The sequence below is a fragment of the Salvelinus alpinus genome, chromosome 5 (genome assembly GCF_045679555.1).
Source record: "Salvelinus alpinus chromosome 5, SLU_Salpinus.1, whole genome shotgun sequence".
Lineage (NCBI taxonomy): Eukaryota > Metazoa > Chordata > Actinopteri > Salmoniformes > Salmonidae > Salvelinus > Salvelinus alpinus.
The window spans coordinates 100537799-100563345 of NC_092090.1; the positions used below are offsets into that span (position 1 = coordinate 100537799).

General features: G+C 48.4%; 1 protein-coding gene across 1 annotated transcript in view; it reads left to right on the forward strand.

The window, feature by feature from the left end:
- LOC139575384 (uncharacterized) overlaps nucleotides 1-19231 on the forward strand; it is a 43961-nt gene extending 24730 nt beyond the window's left edge. Inside the window, exon 2 of the mRNA XM_071400298.1 lies at nucleotides 17444-19231. Coding sequence (XP_071256399.1) covers nucleotides 17444-19231 — 1788 coding nt within the window. The remainder of the gene's footprint in view (nucleotides 1-17443) is intronic.
- Nucleotides 19232-25547: the final 6316 nt, after the last annotated feature.

The following is a 25547-nucleotide window of genomic DNA, read 5'->3' on the forward strand; positions in this document are numbered from 1 at the left end:
CTTCCTGCTTTAGCAGTAAGGTCTGCTCCCTACTCCATATGGGCTCTAGTCTATAGTAGTGAACTATATAGGGAATAGGACTCTGATCTATAGTAGTGTACTATATAGGGAATAGGATGACATTTGGGACGAGTCCATGATGTAAAAGTCGTGGAAGGAAACTTGAGAAGATTCTTCCTTTCAGCCATCGGAGACAAATCACATTAAATACACATTACACAAAGAATCAGCAGCTTCAGTCTGCCTCTAATACTAACTAACACACACACACACACACACACACACACACACACACACACACACACACACACACACACACACACACACACACACACACACACACACATACACACACACACACACACACAAACACGCATTTACACACACACACACACACACACACACAAACACGCATTTACACACATTTACATTTACATTTAAGTCATTTAGCAGACGCTCTTATCCAGAGCGACTTACAAATTGGTGCATTCACCTTATGATATCCAGTGGAACAACCACTTTACAATAGTGCATCTAACTCTTTTAAGGGGGGGGGGGGGGGGTTAGAAGGATTACTTTATCCTATCCTAGGTATTCCTTAAAGAGGTGGGGTTTCAGGTGTCTCCGGAAGGTGGTGATTGACTCCGCTGACCTGGCGTCGTGAGGGAGTTTGTTCCACCATTGGGGTGCCAGAGCAGCGAACAGTTTTGACTGGGCTGAGCGGGAACTGTACTTCCTCAGAGGTAGGGAGGCGAGCAGGCCAGAGGTGGATGAACGCAGTGCCCTTGTTTGGGTGTAGGGCCTGATCAGAGCCTGAAGGTACGGAGGTGACGTTCCCCTCACAGCTCCGTAGGCAAGCACCATGGTCTTGTAGCGGATGCGAGCTTCAACTGGAAGCCAGTGGAGAGAGCGGAGGAGCGGGGTGACGTGAGAGAACTTGGGAAGGTTGAACACCAGACGGGTTGCGGCGTTCTGGATGAGTTGTAGGGGTTTAATGGCACAGGCAGGGAGCCCAGCCAACAGCGAGTTGCAGTAATCCAGACGGGAGATGACAAGTGACTGGATTAGGACCTGCGCCGCTTCCTGTGTGAGGCAGGGTCGTACTCTGCGAATGTTGTAGAGCATGAACCTACAGGAACGGGTCACCGCCTTGATGTTAGTTGAGAACGACAGGGTGTTGTCCAGGATCACGCCAAGGTTCTTAGCACTCTGGGAGGAGGACACAATGGAGTTGTCAACCGTGATGGCGAGATCATGGAACGGGCAGTCCTTCCCCGGGAGGAAGAGCAGCTCCGTCTTGCCGAGGTTCAGCTTGAGGTGGTGATCCGTCATCCACACTGATATGTCTGCCAGACATGCAGAGATGCGATTCGCCACCTGGTTATCAGAAGGGGGAAAGGAGGAGATTAATTGTGTGTCGTCTGCATAGCAATGATAGGAGAGACCATGTGAGGATATGACAGAGCCAAGTGACTTGGTGTATAGCGAGAATAGGAGAGGGCCTAGAACAGAGCCCTGGGGGACACCAGTGGTGAGAGCACGTGGTGCGGAGGCAGATTCTCGCCACGCCACCTGGTAGGAGCGACCTGTCAGGTAGGACGCAATCCAAGCGTGGGCCGCGCCGGAGATGCCCAACTCGGAGAGGGTGGAGAGGAGGATCTGATGGTTCACAGTATCAAAGGCAGCCGATAGGTCTAGAAGGATGAGAGCAGAGGAGAGAGAGTTAGCTTTAGCAGTGCGGAGCGCCTCCGTGACACAGAGAAGAGCAGTCTCAGTTGAATGACTAGTCTTGAAACCTGACTGATTTGGATCAAGAAGGTCATTCTGAGAGAGATAGCAGGAGAGCTGGCCAGGGACGGCACGTTCAAGAGTTTTGGAGAGAAAAGAAAGAAGGGATACTGGTCTGTAGTTGTTGACATCGGAGGGATCTACAGACCACATACACACACACACACACACACACACACACACACACACACACACACACACACACGCATACACACACACACACACACACACACACACACACACACACACACACACACACACACACACACACACACACACACACACACACACATTTACACACACACACACTCACACAAACACGCATTTACACACACACACACACACACACACACACACACACACACGCATTTACACGCACACACACGCATTTACACGCACACACACACACACACACACACACACACACACGCAATTACACAAACACACAAACACACACACACACACACACAATTACACAAACACACACACACACGCATTTACACACACACACACACACACACGCATTTACACACACACACGCATTTAGACACACACACACACACACACATATTTACACACACGGTCATGTGCGTGCACTAGCGTCCTCCTACCTTCAGGTTTAACATTAAAACTATTCCAGAACAGCAATGAATTACCTCATTGATAAAAGGTTCCTCTCTCTACTTGCACTTATTCCTGCACATTACTGTTCAGTGGAATATTTTATCTGTGGAAGAACGATTAGAAAGAAGTCCCCTACTTGCTGTTGAGTCAGTGAAACGAAAGTAACCTGTGACCAACTACGGAGGAACGAGCCACAGGACTCTCTCTCTCTCTCTCTCTCTCTCTCTCTCTCTCTCTCTCTCTCTCTCTCTCTCTCTCTCTCTCTCTCTCTCTCTCTCTCTCTCTCTCTCTCTCTCTCTCTCTCTCTCTCTCTACCTCTCTCTACCTCTCTCTACCTCTCTCTACCTCTCTACCTCTCTCTACCTCTCTACCTCTCTACCTCTCTACCTCTCTCTCTCTCTCACCCACCAAGCCCCAGGTGTAAAGTGGCCCACACCAAGCCCCAGGTGTAAAGTGGCCCACACCAAGCCCCGGGTGTAAAGTGGCCCACACCAAGCCCCGGGTGTAAAGTGGCCCACACATAGATCCATTGATACCTTAGAATTTTCTAGAAAGATAGCAGATAATTTCTGTACATCAAAACAAAGTGACACTGACCACCTCACGTTGCTTGGGCGGGTGGCCTACTGAAGATACTGTAAATAAGGCACGGCTTAGAACACATTGAGTGACGCAATGATGATTATAATATTGTGTATTTTGAAGAGCTTATGCCCCATTTTTCTAGAAAGCTGAAGCCCCAAGCTATCACCTGCAAAAGGATATCACCACCGGCTAAAGGATATCATCACCTGCTAAAGGATATCACCACCTGCTAAAGGATATCACTACCAGCTAAAGGATATCACCACCTGCTAAAGGATATCATCATCTGGTAAAGGATATCATCACCTGCTAAAGGATATCACCACCTGCTAAAGGATATCACCACCTGGTAAAGGATATCATCACCTGGTAAAGGATATCACCACCAGCTAAAGGATATCGCCACCTGGTAAAGGACATCATCACCTGCAAAAGGATATCACCACCTGGTAAAGGATATCGCCACCTGGTAAAGGATATCATCACCTGGTAAAGGATATCACCACCAGCTAAAGGATATCGCCACCTGGTAAAGGATATCGTCACCTGGTAAAGGATATCATCACCTGATAAAGGATATCACCACCAGCTTAAGGATATCACCACCTGCTAAAGGATATCACCACCGGCTAAAGGATATCACCACCTGGTAAAGGATACCACCACCTGCTAAATGATATCACCACCTGCTAAAGGATATCACCGCCTGGTAAAGGATATCATCACCTGCTAAAGGATATCACCACCTAGTAAAGGATATCATTACCTGCTAAAGGATATCACCACCTGCTAAAGGATATCACCACCCGGTAAAGGATATCACCACCAGCTAAATGATATCACCACCTGGTAAATGATATCACCACCTGGTAAAGGACATCACCGCCTGGTAAAGGATATCATCACCTGCTAAAGGATATCACCACCTAGTAAAGGATATCATTACCTGCTAAAGGATATCACCACCTGCTAAAGGATATCACCACCTGGTAAAGGATATCACCACCAGCTAAATGATATCACCACCTGGTAAATGATATCACCACCTGGTAAAGGACATCATAACCTGGTAAATGATATCACCACCTGCTAAAGGATATCGCCACCTGGTAAAGGATATCATCACCTGGTAAAGGATATCACCACCAGCTAAAGGATATCGCCACCTGGTAAAGGATATCGTCACCTGGTAAAGGATATCATCACCTGATAAAGGATATCACCACCAGCTTAAGGATATCACCACCTGCTAAAGGATATCACCACCGGCTAAAGGATATCACCACCTGGTAAAGGATACCACCACCTGCTAAATGATATCACCACCAGCTAAAGGATATCACCACCTGCTAAAGGATATTACCACCTGGTAAAGGATATCACCACCTGCTAAAGGATATCACCGCCTGGTAAAGGATATCATCACCTGCTAAAGGATATCACCACCTAGTAAAGGATATCATTACCTGCTAAAGGATATCACCACCTGCTAAAGGATATCACCACCTGGTAAAGGATATCACCACCAGCTAAATGATATCACCACCTGGTAAATGATATCACCACCTGGTAAAGGACATCATAACCTGGTAAATGATATCACCACCTGCTAAAGGATATCACCACCTGGTAAAGGATATCGCCACCTGGTAAAGGATATCATCACCTGGTAAAGGATATCACCACCAGCTAAAGGATATCGCCACCTGGTAAAGGATATCGTCACCTGGTAAAGGATATCATCACCTGATAAAGGATATCACCACCAGCTTAAGGATATCACCACCTGCTAAAGGATATCACCACCGGCTAAAGTATATCACCACCTGGTAAAGGATACCACCACCTGCTAAATGATATCACCACCAGCTAAAGGATATCACCACCTGCTAAAGGATATCACCACCTGGTAAAGGATATCACCACCTGCTAAAGGATATCACCGCCTGGTAAAGGATATCATCACCTGCTAAAGGATATCACCACCTAGTAAAGGATATCACCACCTGCTAAAGGATATCACCACCTGCTAAAGGATATCACCACCCGGTAAAGGATATCATCACCTGGTAAAGGATATCACCACCAGCTAAAGGATATCATCACCTGGTAAAGGATATCATCACCTGCTAAAGGATATCACCACCTGCTAAAGGATATCACCACCAGCTAAAGGATATCACCACCTGGTAAATGATATCACCACCTGCTAAAGGACATCATCACCTGGTAAAGGATATCACCACCTGGTAAATGATATCACCACCAGCTAAAGGATATCATCACCTGCTAAAGGATATCACCACCTGCTAAAGGATATCACCACCAGCTAAAGGATATCACCACCTGCTAAAGGATATCACCACCTGCTAAAGGATATCACCACCTGCTAAAGGATATCACCACCTGCTAAAGGATATCACCACCTGCTAAAGGATATCACCACCTGCTAAAGGATACCATCACCTGCTAAAGGATATCACCACTTGGTAAAGGATATCACCACCTGCTAAAGGATATCACCACCTGGTAAATGATATCACCACCTGGTAAAGGATATCATCACCTGCTAAAGGATATCATCACCTGCTAAAGGATATCACCACCAGCTAAATGATATCACCACCTGGTAAAGGACATCACCACCAGCTAAAGGATATCACCACCTGCTAAAGGATATCACCACCTGCTAAAGGATACCATCACCTGCTAAAGGATATCACCACCTGGTAAAGGATATCACCACCTGCTAAAGGATATCATCACCTGCTAAAGGATATCACCACCAGCTAAATGATATCACCACCTGGTAAAGGACATCACCACCAGCTAAAGGATATCACCACCTGGTAAGACATAGTATTAGCAGCACAGTCACCGATGTTGCCAGATTATGCCTAAGCCAGGAGATGAGGAGAAGAGAAGAGAAGAGGAGAGGAGAGGGGAGGAGAGGAGAGGAGAGGAGAGGAGAGGAGAGGAGAGGAGAGGAGAGGAGAGGAGAGGAGAGGAGAGGAGAGGAGAGGAGAGGAGATTATGGGAGTGGAGAGGAGAGGACATGAGAGGAGAGGACAGGAGAGGACATGAGAGGAGAGGAGAGGAGAGGAGAGGAGAGGAGAGGAGAGGAGAGGAGAGGAGAGGAGATTATGGGAGAGGAGAGGAGAGGACATGAGAGGAGAGGACAGGAGAGGACATGAGAGGAGAGGAGAGGAGAGGAGAGGAGAGGAGAGGAGAGGAGAGGAGAGGACGTGAGAGGAGAGGAGAGGACGTGATGGGAGAGGAGAGGACATGATGGGGGAGGAGATGAAAGGAGAGGAGGGTAGGGCCCCAACAGACTGGGTACAGGTGGCGAGAGGGAAAGGGAGAGAACAGAGAAAGAGGAGAAGGAGAGAAGAGAAGCGGGAGAAAGCTAAGGGACAAAATAGGATACAGAGATCCAACGAGAGACGGACAGAGGTCTGGATGGGTCTTCAGGTGGGTCTCACAGCTCTCTGTTTCTTTTTCTTTTTCCCTCTGTCTCTTTGCCTCACTGCCTCACTGTCTCTCTGTGCGTCGTCCAATATCAATAACCCCTGGAGTCGAGCCAGAGCCAAGGCCGAAGTCCAGCTCCAAGCCGAACCTGGTCCGGCCAACAAATGAAGACTTCAGAGCCACCCTCCTTCCCCGTCCCTCCCTCTGCGCAAACCTCAGACCTCAAACCATCGCCTCTGCCTGTAGACCTGAAATGTAATGCTCAGCTTCAGATGGGAGAAGAGAGTGAGAGGAATGAGAGGGGAACGAGGAGTTCCCCAAGCCCCATGTGGTGCGGCAGTTCAAAGAGTTGTTTGCTCGGTACACTCCACTCTCCTCAACTCCTCAAAGCTAGCCGACAGAGCGCTGGGCAGATCAGAGGCCGGTCTCCACAGTGCCATAAATTGCTAGCAGACGGCACAGGGACACCAGTGCTCAGCGATAGTTCTCCTGCGAAAAGCTTGGAACAATGCTATAGCACTTAAGGCTTCAGGACTTTGTTAATGGACTTTCCATATATGTAAAGGCAGATAGAGGAGAGGGAGGGCGAGAGAGAGAGGGAGAGAGAGAGAGAGAGGGCGAGAGACAGAGAGAGAGACCGAGAGAGACAGAGAGAGAGAGACAGAGAGAGAGGGAGAGAGATGCAGAGAGAGAGAAAGAGATGGAGAAAGAGCTTAGGACAGAAAGAGAGGCAGAGGGAGAGAGACAGAGACAGAAAGAGAGACAGAGGGAGGGAGAGAGAGAAAGAGATGGAGAAAGAGCTTAGGACAGAAAGAGAGGCAGAGGGACAGAAAGAGAGAGAGGGAGAGAGAGGCAGAGCGAGAGAAAGAGAGAGAAAGGGATGGAGAAAGAGCTTAGGACAGAAAGAGAGAGAGGGAGTTTCAGCCCCCCTCGGGTTCTCTGGCAGGCTATTCCAGAGGCTGGGGGCATAGTAACTAAAGGCTGGGGGCATAGTAACTAAAGGCTGGGGGCATAGTAACTAAAGGATTTCTCTCCATGCCTCTTGGTCCCCCTCAGGTTCTCTGGCAGGCTATTCCAGAGGCTGGGGGCATAGTAACTAAAGGCTGGGGGCATAGTAACTAATGGCTGGGGGCATAGTAACTAAAGGCTGGGGGCATAGTAACTAAAGGATTTCTCTCCATGCCTCTTGGTCCCCCTCAGGTTCTCTGGCAGGCTACTCCAGAGGCTGGGGGCATAGTAACTAAAGGCTCTCTCCATGCCTCTTGGTCCTGGGCTTTGGGATAGTTAAAAGGCCAGTGCCAGAGGACCTGAGGGACCTACTGGGTACATAACTTAAAGCACGTCTGACATGTATTGGGGTGCACAATCGTGGAATGATTTAAAAACCAATAGAAGAATCTTTAAATTAATTCTAAAACTGACAGGCAGCCAGTACAGAGACCTTAAAACCGGTGTAATGTGTTCTCTCCGTCTGGTCTTGGTCAGTACCCAGGCTGCAGCATTCTGTAGGGTTTGCAGTTGACCAATGGCTTTCTTGGGTAGACCAGACAGGAGAGCATTACAGTGGTCAAGCCTGCTTGTTATATAAGCATGGATGAGTCTCTCTGTATCATCCTGAGATATAAACGACTGCACCTTGGCAATGTTCCTCACGTAGTAAAAAGCTATTTTGGTCACATTCCTAATGTGTGATTCGAAATTTAGTTCAGAATGTGAAATGACACCTAGGTTTTTTACCTGGTGTTTTATCTTTATTATCCGTGAATTAAAATGTGCAGGCAGATTCTGTCTCTGTGCTTTGGCTCCAACAACAAGTATCTCGGTCTTGTCTTGATTTAACCCGAGAAAGTTGTGAGCCATCCAAGTATTTAAATCACTAATGAGGTCTAATAATTTATCCGTGGAGCTAAAATCCTCTGGTGACACAGAAATGTACAGTTATGCATCATCTGTGTAGGTGTCACGTTCTGACCCTAGTTCTTTTGTTATTTCTTTGTTTTAGTGTGGTCAAGGCGTGAGTTGGGTGGGTTATCTATGTTCGTTTGTCTATGTTTTTTTGTTTTTTTTGGCCTGGTATGATTCTCAATCAGAGGCAGGTGTCGTTAGTTGTCTCTGATTAAGAATCATACTTAGGTAGCCTTTTTCCACCTGGGTTTCGTGGGTGGTTATTTCCTGTTTAGTGTTTTTGTGTTTCACCTCTCAGGACTGTTCGTTTGTCGGTTTATTGGTTTTGTTTCAGTTTTCAGTTTTATTGTTAAAACATTATGGACACTTATCCCGCTGCATCTTGGTCCTCTTCTTCTCCTCCAGACGACGAACGTTACAGTAGGAGCGAAAATCAATGCGGTGCTTTCTGATAATGATGTCAAGGGGTATAATAAATATAAACCAAATGTCACGATCGTTTTTTTGAATAAATGGACCGAGGCGCAGCGTGCGTAGAGTTCCACATGTTTAACCAATGAAAATCAAAAAAAAAGAATAAAGAATAAATTAACGTGAAGTTCAAGCAGTGCTCACAGGCAACTACACAGAAATAAGATCCCACACACAACAGGTGGAAAAAAGGCTGCCTAAATATGATCCCCAATCAGAGACAACGATAGACAGCTGCCTCTGATTTGGAACCATACCAGGACCAACATAGAAATACAAAAAACTAGAGTACCCACCCTAGTCACACCCTGACCTAACCAAAATAGAGAATAAAAAGTCTCTCTAAGGTCAGGGCGTGACACCAAACAGAAACGGAACCAAAATCGAACGTTGTGGAACGCCACATATGATATGTATTTTCTCTGAGTTATGTTCATCAATAGTGACAAAAATCTCTCAAATGGTTAAATAGTTCCTAAACCAATTTAGAACTGGACCAGAGAGGCCAACCCATCTCTCCTGGATCGGAGAGGCCAACCCACCTCTCCTGGACCGGAGAGGCCAACCCATCTCTCCTGGACCAGAGAGGCCAACCCACCTCTCCTGGACCGGAGAGGCCAACCCATCTCTCCTGGATCGGAGAGGCCAACCCAACTCTCCTGGACCGGTGAGGCCAACCCACCTCTCCTGGACCAGAGAGGCCAACCCACCTCTCCTGGATCGGAGAGGCCAACCCATCTCTCCTGGATCGGAGAGGCCAACCCACCTCTCCTGGACCAGAGAGGCCAACCCACCTCTCCTGGACCAGAGAGGCCAACCCACCTCTCCTGGACCAGAGAGGCCAACCCACCTCTCCTGGACCGGAGAGGCCAACCCATCTCTCCTGGACCAGAGAGGCCAACCCACCTCTCCTGGACCAGAGAGGCCAACCCATCTCTCCTGGATCGGAGAGGCCAACCCAACTCTCCTGGACCGGTGAGGCCAACCCACCTCTCCTGGACCGGTGAGGCCAACCCACCTCTCCTGGAACAGAGAGGCCAACCCACCTCTCCTGGACCAGAGAGGCCAACCCACCTCTCCTGGACCAGAGAGGCCAACCCACCACTCCTGGACCAGAGAGGCCAACCCACCTCTCCTGGACCAGAGAGGCCAACCCACCTCCTGGACCAGAGAGGCCAACCCACCTCCTGGATCGGAGAGGCCAACCCACCTCTCCTGGACCTGAGAGGCCAACCCACCTCTCCTGGACCAGAGAGGCCAACCCATCTCTCCTGGACCAGAGAGGCCAACCCACCTCTCCTGGACCAGAGAGGCCAACCCACCTCTCCTGGACCAGAGAGGCCAACCCACCTCTCCTGGACCAGAGAGGCCAACCCACCTCTCCTGGACCAGAGAGGCCAACCCATCTCTCCTGGACCAGAGAGGCCAACCCATCTCTCCTGGACCAGAGAGGCCAACCCACCTCTCCTGGACCGGAGAGGCCAACCCATCTCTCCTGGACCGGAGAGGCCAACCCATCTCTCCTGGATCGGAGAGGCCAACCCACCTCTCCTGGACCAGAGAGGCCAACCCACCTGTCCTGGACCAGAGAGGCCAACCCATCTCTCCTGGACCGGAGAGGCCAACCCACCTCTCCTGGACCAGAGAGGCCAACCCACCTCTCCTGGACCAGAGAGGCCAACCCACCTCTCCTGGACCAGAGAGGCCAACCCACCTCTCCTGGACCAGAGAGGCCAACCCACCTCTCCTGTCTGTCCAGAAGGACATCCTAGTCAACAGTGTCAAATGCAGCACTTAAATCCAAGAGTACAAGGACAGAGAGCTGTTTGGCATCTGTGTTGGCTCTAAGATCATTTACCACTTTAACTAAGACTATGTCTGTGCTGTGGTGGGCACAAAAACTAGAATATATATATTTTTAAATACTGTTGGCACAAAATAATTTCGCTGTTTGAACACCAAATTCTCCAAGACTTTTGCTTAAGAATGGAAGGTTGGAGATTGGTCGAAAATTGATAAGAGCTTATGAATCTATAACTATTTTTCTGAAGGGGTTTCACCATAGCAGTTTGTAGTGCAGTTGGGAAAGTGCCTGTGAACAGGAAGTGATTAACAACAGCTTTCCCTTCTTCAGATATGCAATTAAAAAGTGTTTTGAAGAAGGTGGTGGGGATAGGATCTAGACGTCAGGTACAAGGCTTAAGTTATGATATCACTTTCCTGACACTGTCTGTGTCAACCAGGGTAAATAAATCCATAGTTCCTTTGCGTGGTAGGATTGGGCACCTATCATCAAACTTCTCAGCAGGTCTTACTTGACTGATACCCAGCATAAAGTCGATTATCATTTCTTACCCTGAAGAAAGCACAGTGATGCCGAAACTTTGGTGTTTTACCCAATAAATTACTGAGAGTGACTCTCTTTATTTATTTTCTATAGGCTATCTTATCTCTGAAATATGCCACAAACTCATCACATATAGATGTCGAGTAAATTTTGCGGGGGGTAGGATTAATCAGGCCATCAACGGTCGAGAAGAGCACTATCTAATTATTCTGATTAACAGTAATCAAGTTAGTAAAATGAGCCCGTCTGGCATTTCTAATGGCCTTGTTATATACGCCAAGTTCCTCTCTCAAAATATCACAACGGACCTGTCACTTTGACTTTCTCCACTTCCGCTCTGCCTTTCTGCAATTTCTCTTTAATTGGTCCAGTAGAAAGCCCCTTGGTAATAACCAGGCCCAGTAGAAAGCCCCTTGGTAATAACCAGGTCCAGTAGAAAGCCCCTTGGTAATAACCAGGTCCAGTAGAAAGCCCCTTGGTAATAACCAGGCCCAGTAGAAAGCCCCTTGGTAATAACCAGGTCCAGTAGAAAGCCCCTTGGTAATAACCAGGTCCAGTAGAAAGCCCCTTGGTAATAACCAGGTCCAGTAAAAAGCCCCTTGGTAATAACCAGGTCCAGTAGAAAGCCCCTTGGTAATAACCAAGTCCAGTAGAAAGCCCCTTGGTAATAACCAGGTCCAGTAGAAAGCCCCTTGGTAATAACCAGGTCCAGTAGAAAGCCCCTTGGTAATAACCAGGTCCAGGAGAAAGCCCCTTGGTAATAACCAGGTCCAGTAGAAAGCCCCTTGGTAATAACCAGGTCCAGTAAAAAGCCCCTTGGTAATAACCAGGTCCAGTAGAAAGCCCCTTGGTAATAACCAGGTCCAGTAGAAAGCCCCTTGGTAATAACCAGGTCCAGTAGAAAGCCCCTTGGTAATAACCAGGTCCAGTAAAAAGTCCCTTGGTAATAACCAGGTCCAGTAGAAAGCCCCTTGGTAATAACCAAGTCCAGTAGAAAGCCCCTTGGTAATAACCAGGTCCAGTAGAAAGCCCCTTGGTAATAACCAGGTCCAGTAGAAAGCCCCTTGGTAATAACCAGGTCCAGTAGAAAGCCCCTTGGTAATAACCAGGTCCAGTAGAAAGCCCCTTGGTAATAACCCGGTCCAGTAGAAAGCCCCTTGGTAATAACCAGGTCCAATAGAAAGCCCCTTGGTAATAACCAGGTCCAGTAGAAAGCCACTTGGTAATAACGAGGTCCAACAGAAAGCCCCTTGGTAATAACCAGGTCCAGTAGAAAGCCCCTTGATAATAACCAGGTCCAGTAGAAAGCCCCTTGATAAGAACCAGGTCTAGTAGAAAGCCCCTTGGTAATAACCGGACCCAGAGTATGGCTGTGGTTATGGGTGGGCCCAGTAGAAAGCCCCTTGGTAATAACCAGGTCCAGAGTATGGCTGTGGTTATGGGTGGGCCCAGTAGAAAGCCCCTTGGTAATAACCAGGTCCAGAGTATGGCTGTGGTAATGGGTGGGCCCAGTAGAAAGCCCCTTGGTAATAACCAGGTCCAGAGTATGGCTGTGGTTATGGGTGGGCCCAGTAGAAAGCCCCTTGATAATAACCAGGTCCAGTAGAAAGCCCCTTGGTAATAACCAGACCCAGAGTATGGCTGTGGTTATGGGTGGGCCCAGTAGAAAGCTCCTTGGTAATAACCAGGTCCAGAGTATGGCTGTGGTTATGGGTGGGCCCAGTAGAAAGCCCCTTGGTAATAACCAGACCCAGAGTATGGCTGGGGTTATGGGTGGGCCCAGTAGAAAGCCCCTTGGTAATAACCAGGTCCAGAGTATGGCTGTGGTTATGGGTGGGCCCAGTAGAAAGCCCCTTGATAATAACCAGGTCCAGTAGAAAGCCCCTTGGTAATAACCAGACCCAGAGTATGGCTGTGGTTATGGGTGGGCCCAGTAGAAAGCCCCTTGGTAATAACCAGGTCCAGAGTATGGCTGTGGTTATGGGTGGGCCCAGTAGAAAGCCCCTTGGTAATAACCAGACCCAGAGTATGGCTGTGGTAATGTGTGGGCCCAGTAGAAAGCCCCTTGGTAATAACCAGGTCCAGAGTATGGATGTGGTTATGGGTGGGCCCAGTACAAAGCCCCTTGGTAATAACCAGGTCCAGAGTATGGCTGTGTTTATGGGTGGGCCCAGTAGAAAGCCCCTTGGTAATAACCAGGTCCAGAGTATGGCTGTAGTTATGGGTGGGCCCAGTAGCATGTTGGATAAAGTCCATAGAGCTCAAAAGATTCATAATTCAATGTCCTTGGAGTCAGTCTCTTTGACAACATGAATATTAACATCACCCAACACAATGATTTGATCATAATTCTCAAGGACAATAGACAATAGTTCCGAGAAATCAGTACAGAAAGTGGGGCAGTGCTTTGGTGGCCTATACACGGTTATGGTCAGCACTGTTGGCTGACATTTAAACAGTATAGCATGATGCTCAAAAGACTCAAAGTCTCTAAACTAAATGTCTTTACAGCTGAGAGCATTAGTAAAAAACAGAGGCTGTCCCTCCAACCCTTTCTCCCTTTTCTGATAGAGTATGAACAGCTGTAGTCTGGGGGGGGCTTCAGTAAGAGCGGCACTACAGTCTGAAGGCAGCCATGTTTTAGTGAGAAACATCCAATCAATTTTGCGCTCAGTAACGAGGTCATTCACAAGAAAGGTTTTACTAGTGATTTCTCAAACTTAAAAAAAAAAAAGCACCATATTCAACGAGTGTGGGCCACTCTGCACCTGGGGCATCTGCCTCGAGGTAACCAATGGAATAACAACCAAATTATTAACGTTACAACCACATTTTCTAACTGTCTCTAATCTATCAGAATGGTAGGAGATAACAGTTTTGTTCAAAGAACATAAATTAGGTCACTCACAATAACCACAGTACCATTTCTACAGGAATTGACATGCTTTCCAAGTCATCTCTTGGTTATTCTGACATGTAGGACTACTTAATACAAAGATGTATTTGATTGATGATGGTGATTGAATGTTCCAACAACACCGTCTGCTGTTTGCAGAGAGCGGAGCAGGGTGGCTGGCTCCTCCAGGCTCAGTCAGAGCCATATATTCAGAGAGCGGAGACATTGAGGTTCCTGCAACCCATTGAGGTCACTACAACCTTTAATGGCAGCCATGTTAGATCTCCACCTGGGGAATATTTAAACAATGCTATGTAACAATGTCCAGAATTAGAACGATATTCAAAATTCGAAGAAAGGTAGCCCAACTCTCTAATCGTGTGGCTTGTGAGTTTGTTGGCGACAGCAGATGCAGTGGTTTGTGTGTTTGTAGAAAACATGTTCCAACCACAGGCGACTGGTGGCACCTTAATTGGGGAGGAGGGGCTCACAGTAAATGGCTGGATCCGAATCAATGGAGTGGTATGAAACACATCAATCACACGTTTTCCATTCGTTTTGATAACATTCCATTTCCTCCAATCCAGACGTTATTTTGACCTGTCCTCCCTTCAACAGCCTCCTGTGGTAGCGCCAACCAATCATAACAGAATACCGATAGTCAACCTTGCAGATCTAATAAAGTCCTCCTATACCCTACACCAGGAGTACAGTCCTCCTATACCCTACACCAGGAGTACAGTCCTCCTTTACCCTACATCAGGAGTACAGTCCTCCTATACCCTACACCAGGAGTACAGTCCTCCTATACCCTACAACAGGAGTACAGTCCTCCTATACCCTACACCAGGAGTACAGTCATCCTATACCCTACACCAGGAGTACAGTCCTCCTATACCCTACACCAGGAGTACAGTCCTCCTATACCCTACACCAGGAGTACAGTCCTCCTATACCCTACAACAGGAGTACAGTCCTCCTATACCCTACACCAGGAGTACAGTCCTCCTTTACCCTACACCAGGAGTACAGTCCTCCTTTACCCTACACCAGGAGTACAGTCCTCCTATACCCTACAACAGGAGTACAGTCCTCCTATACCCTACACCAGGAGTACTGTCCTCCTTTACCCTACACCAGGAGTACAGTCCTCCTATACCCTACACCAGGAGTACAGTCCTCCTATACCCTACAACAGGAGTACAGTCCTCCTATACCCTACACCAGGAGTACAGTCCTCCTTTACCCTACAACAGGAGTACAGTCCTCCTATACCCTATACCAGGAGTACAGTCATCCTATACCCTACACCAGGAGTACAGTCCTCCTTTACCCTATACCAGGAGTACAGTCATCCTATACCCTACACCAGGAGTACAGTCCTCCTTTACCCTACACCAGGAGTACTTAAATACTATTTGAGTTACGGTCACTTACATTTCCTAGGTGGAAAACTGAATGGATTTTGTCATTCATCAGCGTCGTAATAAACCCCCACGTCGCTACCCATGTGACCCCAAACTGTTAAAAACACCCCTCATGTTGGCGTGAAGAAAAATGTGCAGTTTTTAAGCTAATTTCCTGTTTTTAAGCTAATTTCCTGTTCTACACATTATGTCATAGAGTGACATTATGACAGTCCGTATTGAGTCGGTTCTGAGTCCGGATCCGGCCCGCGGTCCACCTATTCAATATGGCTACCCTACATAGTACACTACTTATAAATTAAGCCCATGGGACTCTGGTCAAAGGCTCAGGAGGAGGAGGAGGGGCGAGGAGTAGGAGGAGGGCAAGGGGGAGGAGGGTCGAGGAATAGAAGTAGGGGCGAGTAGTGGGAGGAGGAGAGAGGAGTGGGAGGAGGAGAGAGGAGTGGGAGGAGTTGAAGGAGGGAGAGGAAAGATGAGGAGTGGGAGGAGTGGGAGGAGGGATGAGGAGTGGGAGGAGGGGGAGGTGGAGGAGGGTCGAGGAATAGAAGTAGGGGCGAGGAGTGGGAGGAGGAGAGAGGAGTGGGAGGAGGGGCGAGGAGTGGGAGGAGGAGGAGGAGGAGAGGCGAGGAGTAGAAGTAGGGGCGAGGAGTGGGAGGGAGGAGGGAAGACAGACCGCTTTGTAGAATTGAGAATAATTGGCAGGGTCAATGGCTGAGACCGTGACCCCATCACCGAGGGCAACTGAAGATAGGCGACAAGGGCGGGAAAAAGAGGAACAGCTTTATTACACATATACAGCAGTAAGTGCATTTATGAGAGAGAGAGAGAGAGAGAGAGAGAGAGAGAGAGAGAGAGAGAGAGAGAGAGAGAGAGAGAGAGAGAGAGAGAGAGAGAGAGAGAGAGAGAGAGAGAGAGAGAGAGAGAGAGAGAGAGAGAGAGAGAGAGAGAGAGAGAGAGAGAGAGAGAGAGAGAGATTCAGAGTTCATGCAGAGCTCTGTAAGATTCTCCTACATGTCCAGAGGAAAACTGCAAACAATGAATGCAGAGCAGAATTAGGCCAACATCCACTAATAGTAAAAAAGATCAATTATGTTTTGGGAGCATCTAAAATACAGTGACCCACTCTCATATCACTACCAAGCCCTGCAATACCAAGAGCTGAGCAAAGAAAATAGTCTCCTCATCCAGCTGGTCCTGGGGCTGAGTTCACAAACCTGTTCTACTAACACACTGAAGCCTCAGGACCAGAACATCCAATCAATCAGAATAAAAAAGACCTCTCTGATGAGGATAGGCTACCCGTCCTGTTGGGGGAGGACGCAGAGAGCTGTGGGTTGGCAGCGCACTACATTGCTGCCTGCCATAAGTTGAGGGACAGTGTCTGACAGACCAACCAACCTGCACATGTCCTCGACTGTATGCTTATTGTTATTGTTAAATGTATGGTTATTTTGACACTTGGTTATTGTTGTTACTGTAGTCCCCTTGAAAATATTGATGATTATTATTAATTATGTTAATATTGTAAATCTCCACAGTAAGCTTTGGCAATACGTACATTGTTACATCATAAATAAAGTGAAGTGAATTGAATTGAATTGAGTTGAAGTGAGACAGAGAGAGAGAGACAGAGAGAGAGAGAGAGAGAGAGAGAGAGAAAGACAGACAGACAGTGAGAGAGACAGAGAGAGAAAGAGAGAGACACAGAGAGAGAGAGAGAGAGAGAGAGAGAGAGAGAGAGAGAGAGAGAGTACACAGCTGATAATATAATATGTGAAGGTCTATCTTTTTTAAACCAATGTTAACTGTTCATGTCTAATTGTTTCTTCTTTTTTCACTTGTTTTGGCAATATAAGCATGTATACCTGACAGGGAACATCTGTTTCAGTTTGCGGTGCCCTCCCTGATGTTCCTCGATTCACCTTCCCTTAGAGCCCCTTCTCTTGGAGCCCCTTCCCCCTGGAGCCCCTTCTCTTGGAGCCCCTTCCCCTGGAGCCCCTTCCCCCTGGAGCCCCTTCCCCTGGAGCCCCTTCTCTTGGAGCCCCTTCCCCCTGGAGCCCCTTTCCCCTGGAGCCCCTTCTCTTGGAGCCCCTTCCCCCTGGAGCCCCTTCCCCTGGAGCCCCTTTCTCCTGGAGCCCCTTTCTCCTGGAGCCCCTTCCCCTGGAGCCCCTTCCCCCTGGAGCCCCTTCCCCCTGGAGCCCCTTCCCCTGGAGCCCCTTCCCCCTGGAGCCCCTTCCCCTGGAGCCCCTTCCCCTGGAGCCCCTTCCCCTGGAGCCCCTTCTCTTGGAGCCCCTTCCCCCTGGAGCCCCTTCCCCTGGAGCCCCTTCCCTTGGAGCCCCTTCCCTTGGAGCCCTTTCCCTTGGAGCCCTTTCCCTTGAAACCCCTTTCCCTTGGAGCCCTTTCCCTTGGAGCCCCTTCCCCTGGAGCCCCTTCCCCTGGAGCCCCTTCCCCTGGAGCCCCTTCTCTTGGAGCCCCTTCTCTTGGAGCCCCTTCCCCCTGGAGCCCCTTCCCCTGGAGCCCCTTCCCCTGGAGCCCCTTCCCCTGGAGCCCCTTCTCTTGGAGCCCCTTCCCCCTGGAGCCCCTTCCCCCTGGAGCCCCTTCTCTTGGAGCCCCTTCCCCCTTCCCCCTGGAGCCCCTCCCCCTGGAGCCCCTCCCCCTGGAGCCCCTTCCCCCTGGAGCCCCTTCTCTTGGAGCCCCTTCACCCTGGAGCCCCTTCCCCCTGGAGCCCCTTCCCCTGGAGCCCCTTCCCCCTGGAGCCCCTTCCCCTGGAGCCCCTTCTCTTGGAGCCCCTTCCCCCTGGAGCCCCTTCCCCCTGGAGCCCCTTCCCCCTGGAGCCCCTTCCCTTGGAGCCCCTTCTCTTGGAGCCCTTTCCCCTGGAGCCCCTTCTCTTGGAGCCCTTTCCCCTGGAGCCCCTTCCCCTGGAGCCCCTTCCCCTGGAGCCCCTTCTCTTGGAGCCCCTTCCCCCTGGAGCCCCTTCCCCTGGAGCCCCTTCCCCTGGAGCCCCTTCTCTTGGAGCCCCTTCTCTTGGAGCCCCTTCCCCCTGGAGCCCCTTCCCCCTGGAGCCCCTTCCCCCTGGAGCCACTTCCCCCTGGAAACCCTTCCCCCTGGAGCCCCTTCCCCCTGGAGCCCCTTCCCCCTGGAGCCCCTTCCCCCTGGAGCCCCTTCTCTTGGAGCCCCTTCTCTTGGAGCCCCTTCTCTTGGAGCCCCTTCCCCCTGGAGCCCCTTCCCCTGGAGCCCCTTTCCCCTGGAGCCCCTTTCCCCTGGAGCCCCTTTCCCCTGGAGCCCCTTTCCCCTGGAGCCCCTTTCCCCTGGAGCCCCTTCCCCTGGAGCCCCTTCCCCCTGGAGCCCCTTCCCCCTGGAGCCCCTTCCCCCTGGAGCCCCTTCCCCTGGAGCCCCTTCCCCTGGAGCCCCTTCTCTTGGAGCCCCTTCCCCTGTAGCCCCTTCTCCTGGAGCCCCTTCCCCTGGAGCCCCTTTCCCCTGGAGCCCCTTTCCCCTGGAGCCCCCTCCCCTGGAGCCCCTTCCCCTGGAGCCCCTTCCCTTGGAGCCCCTTCCCTTGGAGCCCCTTCCTCTGGAGCCCCTTCCCCCTGGAGCCCCTTCCCCCTGGAGCCCCTTCCCCTGGAGCCCCTTCCCCTGGAGCCCCTTCCCCTGGAGCCCCTTCCCTTGGAGCCCCTTCCCTTGGAGCCCCTTCTACCACCCGAGAGTGTTTCAGCTGTTATGTGACTGTTGTATACAGATAAGACAAATAACACCCTGGCACTTAACCAACTGCACACGGCTATAAACAAGCAAGAAAACAACTTACATTCAGAGGCTGCTTTTCTTGTCGCCCGGAGATATTAATTCTGCATCACTAAGACACATGATGCCCAACTTCCATCAACACGTGTCCAATGCCACCATGGGTGTTAAAGTCTTAAACCACTGTTCTTCTACCCACAAGCAAGCATACAAGGCCCTCCCTCGTCCGTACTTCCTGCTTCCTGTTTACAAGCAGAAACTCAAACAGGAAGTTCACTAGAATCAGAGATGATGCTGCAGGACTGCTTTGCTAACACTGATTGGAATATGTTTAGAGATAATAACATCGATGAGATAACCACCTCCGTCACCGGCTTCATTAGAAAATGTATCAGTGAAGTTATTAAGGCTGCTTCCCCAATCAAAAGCCCTTGGATTAACACAGAGGTTGGTGATAAACTAAAGGACAGAACTACCACATACAGAGCTATCGTAGACAACCCTGAGGCAACGGCTGAGGACAGGAACAAGAAGTCCTGCTACGACCTCAGCAGAGTCATCAAACAAGAAAAAGGACAATGTAGGAATCATGTGGAATTCAATGACACAGGCTCTGACGCCCACCGCATGTGGCAGAGGGTTACAGTCCATTACGGATTACAGAGGAAGACCCAACCGTGATCTGCCCAACGACGCCTCTCTACCAGACCAACTCATTTAATGTACGCTTTGAACAACAACAACATCGTTCTGGGTGTGAGGGGCCGTCACCGACCCAGAGGATTGGGTGATCTCGCTCTCCTAGGCCGACGTGTGAAAGGTGTTTAATCAGGTCAACACCTGACGGTGTTTAATCAGGTCAACACCTGAAGGAGTTTTATCAGGTCAACACCTGAAGGACTTTAATCAGGTCAACACCTGAAGGTGTTTAATCAGGTCAACACCTGACGGTGTTTAATCAGGTCAACACCTGAAGGAGTTTTATCAGGTCAACACCTGAAGGTGTTTAATCAGGTCAACACCTGAAGGAGTTTAATCAGGTCAACACCGGAAGGTGTTTAATCAGGTCAACACCTGAAGGTGTTTAATCAGGTCAACACCTGAAGGAGTTTAATCAGGTCAACACCTGAAGGAGTTTAATCAGGTCAACACCTGAAGGTGTTTAATCAGGTCAACACCTGAAGGAGTTTTATCAGGTCAACACCTGAAGGTGTTTAATCAGGTCAACACCTGAAGGTGTTTAATCAGGTCAACACCTGAAGGTGTTTAATCAGGTCAACACCTGAAGGTGTTTAATCAGGTCAACACCTGAAGGTGTTTAATCAGGTCAACACCTGAAGGTGTTTAATCAGGTCAACACCTGAAGGTGTTTAATCAGGTCAACACCTGAAGGTGTTTAATCAGGTCAACACCTGAAGGTGTTTAATCAGGTCAACACCTGAAGGAGTTTTATCAGGTCAACACCTGAAGGAGTTTAATCAGGTCAACACCTGAAGGAGTTTAATCAGGTCAACACCTGAAGGTGTTTAATCAGGTCAACACCTGAAGGTGTTTAATCAGGTCAACACCTGAAGGAGTTTTATCAGGTCAACACCTGAAGGAGTTTAATCAGGTCAACACCTGAAGGTGTTTAATCAGGTCAACACCTGAAGGTGTTTAATCAGGTCAACACCTGAAGGAGTTTTATCAGGTCAACACCTGAAGGAGTTTAATCAGGTCAACACCTGAATGTGTTTAATCAGGTCAACACCTGAAGGTGTTTAATCAGTCAACACCTGAAGGAGTTTTATCAGGTCAACACCTGAAGGAGTTTAATCAGGTCAACACCTGAAGGAGTTTAATCAGGTCAACACCTGAAGGAGTTTAATCAGGTCAACACCTGAAGGAGTTTAATCAGGTCAACACCTGAAGGAGTTTTATCAGGTCAACACCTGAAGGAGTTTAATCAGGTCAACACCTGAAGGAGTTTAATCAGGTCAACACCTGAAGGAGTTTAATCAGGTAAACACCTGAAGGAGTTTAATCAGGTCAACACCTGAAGGAGTTTTATCAGGTCAACACCTGAAGGAGTTTAATCAGGTCAACACCTGAAGGAGTTTAATCAGGTCAACACCTGAAGGAGTTTAATCAGGTCAACACCTGAAGGTGTTTAAACAGGTCAACACCTGAAGGAGTCCGACGGTATTTCAGGGCGTGTTCTCTGAGATTACGTAGAACAGCTGGCAGCAATATTCCTGGTGATGTTCAACCTCTCCTCTTCCCAGTCTGTAATGTTCATCCTCTCCTTGTCCCAGTCTGTAATGTTCAACCTCTCCTTGTCCCAGTCTGTAATGTTCAACCTCTCCTTGTCCTAGTCTGTAATGTCCAACCTCTCCTTGTCCTAGTCTGTAATGTCCAACCTCTCCTTGTCCCAGTCTGTAATGTCCAACCTCTCCTCGTCCCAGTCTGTAATGTTCAACCTCTCCTTGTCCCAGTCTGTAATGTTCAACCTCTCCTCGTCCCAGTCTGTAATGTTCATCCTCTCCTTGTCCCAGTCTGTAATGTTCAACCTCTCCTTGTCCCAGTCTGTAATGTCCAACCTCTCCTTGTCCCAGTCTGTAATGTTCAACCTCTCCTTGTCCCAGTCTGTAATGTTCAACCTCTCCTCGTCCCAGTCTGTAATGTTCAACCTCTCCTCGTCCCAGTCTGTAATGTTCAACCTCTCCTCGTCCCAGTCTGTAATGTTCAACCTCTCCTTGTCCCAGTCTGTAATGTTCATCCTCTCCTTGTCCCAGTCTGTAATGTTCAACCTCTCCTCGTCCCAGTCTGTAATGTTCAACCTCTCCTCGTCCCAGTCTGTAATGTCCAACCTCTCCTCGTCCCAGTCTGTAATGTTCAACCTCTCCTCGTCCCAGTCTGTAATGTTCATCCTCTCCTCGTCCCAGTCTGTAATGTTCAACCTCTCCTCGTCCCAGACTGTAATGTTCATCCTCTCCTCGTCCCAGTCTGTAATGTTCAACCTCTCCTCGTCCCAGTCTGTAATGTTCATCCTCTCCTCGTCCCAGTCTGTAATGTTCAACCTCCCCTTGTCCCAGTCTGTAATGTTCAACCTCTCCTTGTCCTAGTCCGTAATCCCCTCGTTTTAAACATGACCACCATCATTCCTGTTCCCAAGAACTCTAAGGCTTCATGCCACAATGACTACTACTACTACCTGTAGCACTCACATCTGTAACCATGAAGTGCTTTGAGAGGCTGGTTATGGCAAACATTAACCCCACCATCCCAGCCACTCTGGACTCCAATTTGTGTACCGCCCCAACAGACCCATAGATTACACAATCTCAGTTGCTCTCCACACTGCCCTCACCCACCTAGATAAGAGGAACACCTATGTAAGAATGCTGTTCATTGATTACAGCTCAGCATTCAACACCATTGGCCCCTCCAAGCTTATCACTAAGCTTAGGACGCTGGGTCTGAACACCTCCCTTTGCAACTGGATCCTGGACTTCCTGACGGGGCCGACCCCAGGTGGTGAGGGTAGGCAACATCACCTCTGCCACACTGACCCTCAACACAGAGGTCCCACAGGGGTGTGTGCTTAGTACCCCTGTTCACCCAAGACAGCGTGGCCACGCCCAACTCCAACACCATCATCAAGTTTGCTGACAACACGAGGGTGGTAGGCCTAATCACCGGTGACGATGAGTCAGGATACAGGGAGGAGGTCAGTGACCTGGCAGTGTGGTGCCAAAACAACATCCTCTCCCTCGACGTCAGTAAGTCTAAGGAGCTGATCGTAGCCTACAGGAAATGGGGGGTGGGAGCACGCCCCCATCCACATGCTGCAGTGGAGCAGGTCGAGAGCTTCAAGTTCCTTGGTCTCCAAATCACTAAAGACTATAAATAGCCCAAACACACACGTACAGTCATGAAGAAGGAGTGACAGTGCCTCTTTCCACTCAGGAGGCTGAACAAGTTTGGCATGGATCTTCTAATCCTCCAAAAAGTTCTACAGCTGTCCCACTGAGAGTGTTTTGACTGGCTGCATCACGGCTTGGTATGGCAATATCACTGCCCTGGATCACATGGCACCACAGAGGTTGGTGAGGACTGCCCAGTACATCACTGGGGACCGAGCTCCCTGCCATCCAACACATCTACGTCAGGCGGTTAGTGCCGGGAAAATCGTTAAAGACCACCCAAGCCATAGACTGTTCTCTCTGCTTCCGCACGGCAAGCGGTACCAGTGCATCAAGTCTGACACCAACATGCTCTTGAACAGCTTCGATCCCCAAAGCAACAAGACTGATAAATATCTACACACACTACTACTAAAAACCTCTTAAGCAAACTAGATTGCAAATTGTCTTGGTTTTTTACCTGGCCAGGGGACCAACACTCAGACATCATTTGATTTCATTTAAAAACATTATTTTCTTTATGAATGTAGTGGAGTAAAAGTAAAAGTTGTAAAATATAAATAGTAAAGTACAGATACCCCAAAAAACGACCTAGTAGTACTTTAAAGTATTTTTACTTAAGGACTTTACACTGATCATATTGTATCATAGCCAACATTTGCGTAATATTATACAAATGCAGGTATTTTAATTTTATTTTATTTCACCTTTATTTAACCAGGTAGGCCAGTTGAGAACAAGTTCTCATTTACAACTGCGACCTGGCCAAGATAAAGCAAAGCAGTGCGACAAAAACAACAACACAGAGTTACACATGGAATAAACAAACGTACAGTCAATAACACAATAGAAAAATCTATGAACACTGTGTGCAAATGTAGAAGAGTAGGAAGGTAAGGCAATAAATAGGCCATGGAGGCGAAATAATTATATCTTAGCAATTAAACACTGGAGTGATAAATGTGCAGATGATGATGTGCAAAAGAGCAAGAGTAGAAATAACAATGGGGGGGATGAGGTAGTTGGGTGGGCTATTTACAGATTGGCTGTGTACAGGTACAGTGATCGGTAAGGCAGCAGACAACTGGAAGGGAAGGCGGCCAAAGGAAGTGTTGGCTTTGGGGGTGACATTGAAATATACCTACTGGAGCGCGTGCTACGGGTGGGTGTTACTATGGTGACCAGTGAGCTGAGATAACGCAGGGCTTTACCTAGCAGAGACTTATAGATGCCCTGGAGCCTGTGGGTTTGGCGACAAATACCTAGCAGAGACTTATAGATGAAGGTCCCAGTTTTGAGGATTTCTATATATTTTTTTGTTATTTTCCACTTACCTCTTTCTCTCATCTGAGTTAACAATATATTTATATTTATATTTATATATAACACTTATATTTTTTACTGCCTTTAAATAAGTCAGTTCACGCAGTGTTACAAGAACCTAGTTTGGCTACAAATTATGTCGAATAACAAGTAATATATAATAATATATACAATTTCTCCATACTATGTGATAATGCCAATGTCACATATACGTACAGATGAAGTCGGAAGTTTACAGACACTGAGGTTGGAGTCATTAAAATTCGTTTTTCAACCACTCCACAAATTTCTTGTTAACAAACTATAGTTTTTTCAAGTCGGTTAGGACATCTACTGTGTGCATGACACAAGTCATGTTTCCATCAGGAGTTATTCAGTAAACCAGTCAGTATCATCTCTCCTCAGGAGTTATTCAGTAAACCAGTCAGTATCATCTCTCCTCAGGAGTTATTCAGTAAACCAGTCAGTAAACCAGGTCAGTATCATCTCTCCTCAGGAGTTATTCAGTAAACCAGTCAGTAAACCAGGTCAGTATCATCTCTCCTCAGGAGTTATTCAGTAAACCAGTCAGTAAACCAGTCAGTATCATCTCTCCTCAGGAGTTATTCAGTAAACCAGTCAGTAAACCAGGTCAGTATCATCTCTCCTCAGGAGTTATTCAGTAAACCAGTCAGTAAACCAGTCAGTATCATCTCTCCTCAGGAGTTATTCAGTAAACCAGTCAGTAAACCAGGTCAGTATCATCTCTCCTCAGGAGTTATTCAGTAAACCAGTCAGTATCATCTCTCCTCAGGAGTTATTCAGTAAACCAGTCAGTATCATCTCTCCTCAGGAGTTATTCAGTCAACCAGTCAGTATCATCTCTCCTCAGGAGTTATTCAGTAAACCAGTCAGTATCATCTCTCCTCAGGAGTTATTCAGTAAACCAGTCAGTATCATCTCTCCTCAGGAGTTATTCAGTAAACCAGTCAGTATCATCTCTCCTCAGGAGTTATTCAGTAAACCAGTCAGTATCATCTCTCCTCAGGAGTTATTCAGTAAACCAGTCAGTATCATCTCTCCTCAGGAGT